This window comes from Alexandromys fortis, unplaced genomic scaffold, assembly GCF_014885135.2.
Source record: "Alexandromys fortis isolate MF-2015 unplaced genomic scaffold, M_Fortis_MF-2015_v1.1 scaffold_97, whole genome shotgun sequence".
In the NCBI taxonomy this organism is placed as follows: domain Eukaryota; kingdom Metazoa; phylum Chordata; class Mammalia; order Rodentia; family Cricetidae; genus Alexandromys; species Alexandromys fortis.
The window spans coordinates 1,051,806-1,062,817 of record NW_026067981.1 but is presented as its reverse complement, the minus strand read 5'-3'; the positions used below and the strand labels follow the sequence as shown (position 1 = coordinate 1,062,817).

General features: G+C 44.9%; 1 protein-coding gene across 2 annotated transcripts in view; it reads left to right on the top strand.

Moving 5' to 3' along the window:
• The window catches only part of Mettl13 (methyltransferase 13, eEF1A N-terminus and K55), a 36,471-nt gene extending 26,269 nt beyond the window's left edge, over positions 1-10,202 (top strand). The window contains exons 6-9 of one of the 2 annotated variants that reach the window (XM_050158293.1): positions 2,300-2,467; positions 3,410-3,625; positions 5,069-5,200; positions 7,006-10,202. In XM_050158293.1, coding sequence (XP_050014250.1) covers positions 2,300-2,467; positions 3,410-3,625; positions 5,069-5,200; positions 7,006-7,280 — 791 coding nt within the window. In that variant the 3' untranslated portion in view covers positions 7,281-10,202. The remainder of the gene's footprint in view (positions 1-2,299; positions 2,468-3,409; positions 3,626-5,068; positions 5,201-7,005) is intronic. The other variant, XM_050158292.1, reaches the window with a different exon arrangement.
• Positions 10,203-11,012: the final 810 nt, after the last annotated feature.

Here is an 11,012-nt window from a genome sequence, read left to right as displayed (position 1 = left end):
TCCCTTTGTGCCCCTCTGGAGATGAGCCAGAAACGTGAAGCTTGCATGGAGCCCTGCCCCGTAGCGTGCCCTGCAATTGCCTGCTTCAGAGAGACTCAGGTTGGTGCCTCAGCTGCCATCTAGTCTCGCACTGTTGGGGGAGATTGCTGCAATGAAGAAAATGGTTTCTGAGCTTCCGTTCTGGTGTGCGAGCCCCTAACTGTAGATGGATACAGAGCACATGGAATACGGTTGGTGTGACTGATTGTTTTAGAAATTGATTTTTACTTATTTATGTATTTTATTTTTGAGATAGCCTCAGTCTTTAGGTTGTTCTTGAACCGTCAGCAGTCCTCTGCCTCAGTCTCCTAAACTGGGATTATAGGCATAAGTCACCACACTGGTTTGAACTTTAATTAATTCATATTTCAGTTAATGTGGCCACAACTGCTTGATGTTTACAGTGTTGGTCAGTGAGATCCAGACCTCCCTTAGGTTCCCTCATTTTCTTTTTTTGAGTAAAACAAATTGTGTGTGTGTGTGTGTGTAGGCTCCGAGAGAGAGAGAGAGAGAGAGAGAGAGAGAGAGAGAGCGCACATTAGATCTTTTGGAGTTAGAGTTACAGGCAGCCATGAGCTGTGGTGTAGGTGCTAGAACCTGAACTCTGTTCCTCTGTGAGAACAGCCACTCCTAAGTATGCCTAAGATGTTCTGTGAGATCTCCCTGAGGAGATTTGACCTCCCCCTGCGTCTTGGCTGTATATGTTTGTATCACTGTGACTGATTTAAAATCATACCTTTCTGTGAAAACTGAGGCTGGACTTGTCAGTCCTAGCACTCAGAAGGCAACATCATCTTAGGCCGACTTGGCCTACAAAGCCATTTCAGGCCAGACAGAATGAGACTAGTCTAAAAAACAGTCGCTTTAGATCAAAAAGTTAATGTTTCTGTCCTCCACCTCTCTAGTGATGTTCCTTTGATCCCAGAAATCTGAAATTGGGTGTCCTGATTCCCAGTTACTGATTTTGTTTGAGCATGCTGTTGTCACAGCGAATCTGGAAGAAGGGAGAAGTCCACTCCTGCAGTCACAGATTCATCCTATCCTGTAGGCTCAGAATAATTTTCTTTGGGGCATTCTCCATGCATGTGGGCTCCCACCCTCTTATCTGGCAATGTAGCTTCCTTAATCTAATCCCACACCTCAGTCAAATGGCTGAAAAGAACAAAATGTTCTTTCCAGTTTGAGTTTCAGGTTTTTCCACATTGTCAAGTTTCTTTGTTTCTTTCTTTCAAGACAGGGTTTCTTTGTACCCATGGCTGTCCCGGAACTCTCCCTGTAGACCAGGATGGCCTTGAACTCACAGTGACCTGCCTGCCTCTGACTCTCAAGTGTCCCATCACTGCTTGGTATTATCAAGTTTCTTGCCTTCTTGGTAAAGTTTTCTTCCCATGGGAGGAACAGTATCTATCATGGGGGTATGGGTGACCACAAAGTAGTGATTACTCAGAAGAGACTACGTCTGAAAAGTACTCCATGGTTACACTTCAGTTCTGATGCTTCAAGCAAGTGCAGATTCTGTAACAATTCAGAGCCATCTGTTTAGGATGGCATCGAGGGAGTGGGCAGAGTAGGGTGGTCTGTTGTAGGGTCTTTACCCCTGTGATTTCCTTAGCAGTGGGGTGGTGCACTGTACTGTCTAGGAGACAACAGGAAGATGGTGGATACATGGGGCACAAACAGCCCTAGGTCTGTGTCTTACCAGCCCTGCCTGTTAACCATGTGTACTTTACTGAATATCTGAGATGCTCAGGTTTTTCCTGGGCAAAGAATTGGAAACAGTTATGAGAGGAGCTCAGAGTGAAAACTATAGTAAGTGTTGGTACAGTAAGTGATGTTGGGGACTTCGTAGTGACTTTACATTTCTGAAAAAGAAGAATGAGTCCACTTTCCTCCCGGAAAGGGTCTTACATTCTCAGAGGGGAGGGCTCGAGGACTGTTAGTTAAGATTTCCAGGTTTTGAATATGCTTTTGCTTTGTACCTTTTCTGATCCTCTGGTATTCAGCAGTATATGGTGAGTGTTAAGCCAGCCATGTCTTTGTGGGGAGGGTCTGATTTGTAGAATTTGCCAATTTCTATGGTATGAATAGTCTCTCAATGGCCAGTTTCAGTCTCTCGATACAATGTCAACCAGTCGGCAGCACAATTGCTTACTTAACAGTTGGTTCTTTGATCTGTTTAAAGCTGTTGCGGCACACTGCTGCCGGCATCCTTCATTTCCAAGGGCTAGCACAGGACTTGAGTAGTGTCTCTCTCCCTTAGCCCAGAAGAAACGGAAAAAGGACAGGAAGAAACAGCGGCCTGCTGATGCTTCTGAGGACGTCCCTCCTGCCCCTGGGCAGTCCATTGATAAGAGTTACCTCTGCTGTGAACACCATAAAGCCATGATCGCTGGCCTTGCCCTGCTGAGAAACCCAGAGCAGCTCTTAGGTAAGAGATAGCACTGCCTTCCACAGTCAGAGCCCGGAAGCCCAAGACGGAGCACATTTCCATGTCGCTCAGGCAGTTCCTACAGACCGACAGATGCACGTGGGTTCTGTCCTCCCTCATCTGACCATGGTCTCCATTAGTGAGTTGAGGTAACTTGCCTCAGACAGCCTGCCATCTTGAAATAGCTGCCTGTGTTGGGGTAAATATATTCAGCAAGGAATGTAAAGCACACAGATTTTGAGTTAACCATAGAATTTTAAGTTATTTATAACTTTCCACATGTGTATGTAGTGTTAACTGGATGGTGTTTATGACATCTCCAGTGCCTTTGGGTATTGTGTGGCTTGCAGTAGTGCCTTATTTGAGCACAAACTATAATTCTTATTATAGTTAGTTAAAATAAGTTTGCACTAATAGGCAGCTTCATGTGTTCACTCACAAGTGTCTTCACCTGAAGTCCCTGACATTATTCTCCACTTAATCTCAGGGTCCAGCCTTTTCTGGTGATTTGCTTGTTTGTTTTCTTCCTTCCTTCAGTACTCTTGTGGCTACTGGGGTTCTCTGCTTAGGGTTAGAATTTGGGTCTTTGCTTTCTGTACTTTAAAGAACTTGAGTGGGTTTTGCTTGTGTTGTTGGGGTGTCTGAAAAGGTGGCTAGGGCTCTGAGTTAAGAGCTGGGTGAAGGGTGTTGTGTTCATGCTGCTTTGTGCCTCCATTTCCGAGGATGGGGGTCTATCCAGTGACTCTTAAGAGACTCCTGGGAGCATGTCAGCCAGTTACATTGGAGTTTGTAAGGGACCGTAAACTTGGGCATGGTTCATTTCTTGGATCTAGCCAAATGGCATCAAGGCTGAAAGAGCAAATATCTTGATGTCTCAATTTCTAGGTCCTTAAATGTTTATCACGGCAGAACAACCATTACTGACATTCTCTCTTCTTACAGAGACTCCGCTGGCATTATTGGTGGTGGGTCTAGGAGGAGGTAGCCTCCCCCTCTTCGTTCATGATCATTTCCCAAAGTCTCGTGTGGATGCCGTTGAGATTGACCCCTCCATGTTGGAAGTGGCCACCCGGTGGTTTGGCTTCTCCCAGAGTGACCGGATGAAGGTTCACATTGCAGATGGCCTGGCCTACATTACCAGCCTGGCAGGAGGAGAAGGTACCACTGGGGGGGGGGGGGTGTCTTTAGAGGAGTGTTAGTTATGGAACGTTAGTCTAAGGTTGCCAGACCTGCAGGGGTCTCTAGAGTTCCCTTCTCAGAGGGGCTGTCCACATCCTGTCAGTCTTCCCCTGGGTGTTCATTTGGTTTTGCTGGGGTGTAGCAACCAATAAGAGAGACCAGTGAGCCCCTCTTCTGACCTTGTAACCTTGCCTCTTCCTACCACTCCAAGGAAGCTGGATCCTGTAGCCAGTGAGCAAAGGGAAGAAAAGATAGGGCCTATGTTGAATTTTTTTTTTTTTTTTTAATAAATCATTCATCTGTAGGTAAAGCCAGAAATAGAGTAAAACTACATTCACACAAGTCAGTGACTTCCAGCCTCAGGGACGTTTGACAAGGTCAGCAAAGATGGTTTTGGTTGTCACAAATTGGAGGGAACATTACTGTCATCAATGACAGAAAATCTTCTATGCAAAATGTATCCAAAATGTCAGCAGTGTGAGGCTGAGAAACGCTATTGCAGGGTTTCCTTCACTTTGTACCTTAGACATAGAATGAAGTGCACATTACTTTTCTGTAAAACAGCAGATTCAATAGTTCTGTTCCTTCCTTAACTTCATAGGATCCCAGTGTGGCTGGTTAATGTTAATGTATGCTTGGTCAGTTGTAACTGGAGGTTTCTCTCCTGCCCACCAGATCATGAATAACCACTCTGAGACATAATATTAATTACAAACTATTTGGCCTATTAACTCAAACTTATTATTAACTAGCTCTTACAACTAAGCCATTTCTATTCATCTATGTTTTACCATGAGACTTATGGCTTGTTATCTCACATCTTGTTTTACTAGCGACTCTCTGACTTCACTCTTCTCCTCCCTGTATATCTGCTTGGATTTCCTGCCTGGCTCTATTCTGCCTGGCTATTGGCCAAATCAGTGTCTTTATTAACTATTAATGGCAATAGAACATATTCACAGCATTCAGAGGGGTATCCCACATCAGTCGCCCTAGCCTGGATAGCTGCTTTGGCCAGTTGACTGGCTCTCAGTTTTGATTATACTTTTCAAATTACCTGGGGAGCTGGCAGAACACACCATAGGCTTCCTTCCCACCTCCTCTCACTTCTGGCCACCACTCTGGGGTTTGACATCACATTCTTCAAATCTGTAGAAACTTTCCAAAGTGATGCTGATTTCTTCCAGCATTAAAAACCACACGCATAGCGTGTACCATTCATGCTAGAATGAGCCTGTCATGTGTGCCTCTGGAAGGTGAGGACTGCTCCTCTGTGCTGTAGGGTGGTCGTCAAAGCCTTCATGATGTCATCTTTCATTCTTAGTTGCCCACAGCAGGTTTCAGAGCAGGTGTGTGTATAGAAATGTAAGTGATGCCATCTTATCCCGCAAAGACAAGGACTCATTGTCTCCTCTTTCGCAGCTCAACCCCACTATGATGTGATCATGTTTGATGTAGACAGTAAGGATCCGACACTGGGGATGAGTTGTCCTCCCCCAGCGTTTGTGGACCAACTTTTCTTGCAGAAGGTCAAAAGCATCCTGTCTCGTGAAGGTAAGAAACCCTAGAGTCTGGGAAGGAAAGAGGGAAGGGTCCTTTGGAATAAATATTTGGGCTGGAGAGTTAGAGCCACTGCAGCTATTGCAGGGGACTCGGCTTAGGTTCCCAGCACTCATGTCAACTGCCTCTAATTCCTGCTGCAGGGAACCGAGGCCCTCGCTAGACTCTGGGTGCTGCTTTAGGGAACCGAGGCCCTCGCTAGACTCTGGGTGCTGCTGCAGGGAACCGAGGCCCTCGCTAGACTCTGGGTGCTGCTGCAGGGAACCGAGGCCCTCGCTAGACTCTGGGTGCTGCTGCAGGGAACCGAGGCCCTCGCTAGACTCTGGGTGTCCGCTGCAGGGAACCGAGGGTCTCTGCTAGACTCTGGGTGCTGCTAGAGGGAACCGAGGCCCTCGCTAGACTCTGGGTGCCGCTGCAGGGAACCGAGGCCCTTCCTCTACTAGATTCTGGGTGCCTGCATAACAGCTTGCATATTCCCAATATCACATCACACACATAATTAAAAAATAAAAAAACAAAATGGTTCTTTTTGTTTTTTTTGAGACAAGATTTCTTTGTGTAATCCTGACTGTTCTGGAACTCACTCCGTAGACCACGCTGGCCTTCAACTCCCTGCCTCTGCCTTCTGAGTGCTGGGATTAAAGGCGTGCACCACCACCACCCGGCATAAAATTATTCTTTAGTAAAAATTTCATGTAAATGTGTAGTTTGATTAGTTTTCCTAAATTGGCTGCCTGCTTGCACCAAACACAGACTGTTTCCAGCACCCTGGAAGCCACCCCTTACGGACTCCTCCTCTCCTCTAAAGGGAAAGCATTAAACTGTCTTCACAGCTTAAGTTTGTTTCTTGCTGTAGATGAGTCACATGTATTATATTCTTTTAAATGTCTGCTTTCTTTCACTTAGCCTGATGTCTGTGAGATCTGACCATGGTGTTGTGCTGATATTGTCCATTTTTACTGCTCTTGGTATCATGTGACTATGCTACCATTCATTTGCCCGGCACCAGTGTTTGGAGGTGATAGAAGCAGTGTTACCAGTAATAGTCTTAGTGTGTGCTATGTATTTGGTAACTTTCTTTATAGGTGTCTTGAGTAGGTCCATAGGCCTGTAACTGCTCGTGATTTATGAAGGTGTTCAGCTTTTGTTGATCTTGCCAAGTGGTTTATAATGTCGTCGTAGTTCACATTGAAGCAGCTTGGTGACTCTAGCTACCACTCAGATGGTTTCCAGATGCACTGGACTTGGCGTTGTGTTACTTAATCTTCGTAGGAGCCCGTTTTCAGATGAGGAAACTTAGCTTGAGAGACTTGCCACGCTTATACTCAGTTGGTGCTTGAGTTCTTTGTCACTTGAAGCCTGCGTCCAGAACCCCTAGGTATTTTCCATTTTAAAAGTCCTCTGGTGGCTGGGTTGATTGGAACCGTGATTGCCAGAAGTCAGATAACCTTGGCCTTCTCACTGGATAGTAAATACCCATGTGACGTGTGTGTCAAGAATATAACATTCTTGTGGAATTGATAAATTTGTGTTTTGTGAAGGGTATTAATTACTTTTCATTAAAAGATTTCTTAGGCATGGAGAATATTATAGTAACGTGTTAGCGATGGGAAGCATTAGGAAGTCAGACTAAAGCTTTCTTAGTGTCACATCTGCACAGTCTTGATGCTTCTGTGTGCTGTGTATTCTCTGCAGGCTCTCCTGATTTTCTCCCTTCACCAGCCTCCCTGTTAGAGACTTCTGGATTCTCCTTATGCATGGATCTGTGGTCAATCTACTCTTTCCTTCCTGTTCCACAGGTATCTTTATCCTTAACCTTGTGTGTCGTGATGTGGAGTTAAAGGACTCAGTGCTGGCTGGACTCAAGGCAGCCTTCCCTCTCCTGTATGTTCGGCGAATTGAGGGCGAAGTGAATGAGATCCTGTTTTGTCAGCTGCAGCCAGAGCAGAAGCGTGCTACACCAGAGCTCCTGGAAATGGCCCAGGCTTTGGAGCGGACCCTGAGGAAGCCTGGGCAGGGTTGGGATGACACCTATGTCCTGTCAGATATGCTGAAGACTGTAAAGATTGTGTGATCAGCTTTCTGCCCAGACTGATGTGAACTGGGCTGCTGGAGTATGACACACAGGTCTTTTAGACCTCATGTTTCTCTTGGTGACATCCCTCCGACCTTTTGGGATGGGAGGCAGTCCCAGGGATGATTGCTTTGATTTTTTTTTTTTTTTAGAAGTGTGGTTATGGACGAAGAACGGGACTGGTCATCTGCTTCTGGAGGCTGAGGGAAGGCCAAGGGAGAAGTTACAGTTGGGCAGTGTCCTACTGTGGATCTTCAGTGTCTTCCCAAAGGTCATATGTTGAAAGGTGGCTCGGGCTTTGTGGAGGAGGTTAGGTCACCGGTGTGCCCTTGAAGGACTGTAGAGACACTGGCTTTTCTCTTTTGGCCACTGTCAGGTGAAGCACTCAAACTACCATATCTTCCCTCCCATGATGCCCTGCTTCACCTCAAGCCCAAGGACAATGGGTCTGCCCACTCATGGCCTAGAACCATGACTAAGCCAATAAATCTTTCTTCCTTGCAAGGAGGTTTGTTTTGAGAATTTTTATAGTAACTGAAAGCTAAGAGCAGTTTTCAGCTTCATTTCCTATAATGTGTACCAATGAAGACCAGTGTGTTCTAGCTGCTGACCTTTCCCCGTCCCTCAACTGACTCCAGGGCACTCACTAGCTTTTGTGGAGAAGGTTTTAGCACACAGAGTCACTTCCTATGTCCCATCTTTCCCACTAAAAAAAATGATTTACTTTTGTATTAAGGTCAGGCAAATGAGTCTGTATGAGAATTTTTAAAAACTTGATTATTTTACAATTTCACACATATGTATACAATTTCATACATATATGTGCTTGTATACATGTAATGTACTTTGATTACATTTCCCCACCCCATTATTCCCCATCGTCTCCCTCTCAAACAATCCTTTCCCTAACAAAAATTACATCTTCTTTGTCTTGGTAGACCACTGCATTTAATTAGTGTTGCTTGCATGACAATAGGTGGGGGTTATTTACTTGAGCACAGTGGTTATACCACTGTAGAGTATTATTTCCACTTCCATCCCGCAAACATTAGCTATATAGCGCCTTGGGAAGGAGTGGGGCTTTATGAGCCTTTCCCCCTTTATAAGACTTCTGCTTAACTTTGGGCATAACAGGTGCTGGGAAAGGAGAGTTGTGAACCTAAGGCCGTTAACAAATTGTTAGGTCTAAAGCAAATGCTGGGGGAAGAACAGGCAATCCAGAGAAGAAACACCCATGCCCCATAGGTTGCCAGAAAGGTATCCCTAGTGTGGCTAGGTCTTTACTGTGAGCCAGAAATTTTAAGTGTGTATGGGGGTAAGCTTCTGTGTATTAAAGTGTTGGCCAATCAGAAACCATTTTGAAGACATTTAATCCATGTGCCAGAAAGATTATCTTCCATTTAAGAGATAGCATTTAGAAATGCAGAATGCCAGAGAGTCTGGACTAACCCCTGCCTTCGAGCATATTACAAAGAGCAAGCTGAGAGCTTGGAGACAAAACTAAAGTCTTACCTTGTTTTAACTCAAGTGTTCTTAGAATGGTCGTGGTTGGTTGCTGTGGTTCTCACAGTCTGGAAAAGTATACAGTTTTCACTTTCCAGAACAACCAGGGAATAGGATGAGAATACAATATGATACCTTGGTCCCTACCAAACTGTTGACAGAGGTTTCTGTCCCGCCTAGTCCCGCAGCTGTTTAGTCCCAAAGAAACACAGAGGTCTACATTAATCATAAACTGGTTGGCCTATTAGTTCAGACTTTTTATTAACTCTTAAATGGCACATCTTAACCCATAATTCTTGTCTGTGTTAGCAATGTGGCTTGGTACGTTTATCAGCAAGGCATTCTCATCTTGCTTCCACTACGTCTGGGTGATAACTGCAGACTGCAATTTTTCCAGAATTCTCTTGTTCTCGTTGCCCTGCCTCTACTTCCTGCCTGGTTGCCCCACCTATACTTCCTGCCTGGCTACTGGCCAATCAGCATTTTATTAAGATATAAGTGTCAAATCTTTACAAAGTACAAGACCATTGTCCCACAGCACCAAACAAGTTCTGCAGCAATATAAAATGGTTAAAGTTGACTATTGCCTCTTATCCTGCACCTGCACCAAGTCTTCACTGCCAACCTATCACACCTTAGCTTGCTAACTGGGTAACTTCCATAGTCTGTCTTTTATGGGTATAGAAACAATTTTTATCTATACTACACTTTGGAGTCACTTGGCATAGTAAGCAGAATAATGCTTCTCCAAAAATGTCTGCAATCTGTGAATATGGTACAGCTCACTGATGGGGAATTATTGTAACAAGTAGGCTTGATGCTAGTCAGCTGATTTTAAACCATTGAGGTTATTTTGGATTATGGAGGTTGGCTCAATGTTATCATGAGGTTATTTAAATAGTGGAAGGAGGCAGAAGTGTCCATATCAAGGTGAAACAATGTGCTGAAGATTGCACTGGTCACTGCTGGTCTTGGAGATGAAGGTCACTAGCCAAGGAACACAGTTGGCCTGTTGTAGCTAGGAAATATAAGAAAACTTACCAGGAGTTTCCAGGACCGAAGCTCTCTGCCCTGCGTGCTCCAGCATTGTGGAAACTGCCCCCAACTCAGGTTTAGCCAGTACAATTCATTTTTGGATTTCTGAATTACAGGATCCTGGTAGTTTAAATACAGTGGACCCCCATAAGGTTATAGGGAAGTGGCCCTATTAGGGGTGAGGCTTTGTTAGAGCAGATATGGCCTTGTGGGAAGAAGTGTGTCATGTGGGGGTGGGCTTTGAGGTCTCATATATGCTCAAACCATGCTCAGTGTCTCAGTTCACTTCCTGTTGTCCGAGGAAGATGTAGGACTCTGAGCTATCTCTAGCACCATGTCTGCCAGCAGGCAGCAATGTCTCACCATGATGATAATGGGTTGAACCTCTGAACTGTAAGCTACCCTAATGAAATGTTTTCCTTTGTAAGAGTTGGCGTGATGTTGTTTTTGTTTTTTTTTTTAATATTTATTTATTTATTATGAATACAATATTCTATTTGTTTGTGTGCTAGCAGACCAGAAGAGGGCACCAGGTCCCATTACAGATGGTTGTGAGCCACCATGTGGTTGCTGGGAATTGAACTCAGGACCTTTGGAAGAGCAGGCAATGCTCTTAACCTCTGAGCCATCTCTCCAGCCCCTGGCGTGATGTTTTTTCACAGCAACAGAAACCCTAACTAAGACACAGGACTGTAAGACAATGTTTGAGTTCCTCTAAGCTTGAAGTAGCATGTTTCAGCAGTCCTAGGAAACTGATAATCTGGGTGGCTTTAATGGTCGCTGAAGATTCCATCCCTGACTGGGGATACTCCGGGAACCAGGAACAAGTCATAGCCATCAGTGGTCAGCAGTGAGTCCTAAGGGCAGCCATCGCTTGGTAATGGGTTAATGTTCTTGTCTCACTACTCTGTCCTTTGAGTCAGCTGAGGACGTGAGCCTGCTGCAGAGGGTGACATCCTCTGTAGAGCATGCAGCTTCCTGCCTCACTGTAACTGAGTGCACATCCTAGAGTCTGCTTAATGGAGCGCCAGGCTTCTAGCAAACCACCGCTCTCCAGTTTCTCTCTTGTGGCGTGGCTTACTAGTTGGTTCTTACATATTTGTTAGATAGTAAGAAATAGGATTGGTAAGTTGAGTTTCCCCTTTTCGTATTCGTTAGGCTTTTTTTTTTTTTTTTTTTTTTTTTGAAAGGCTA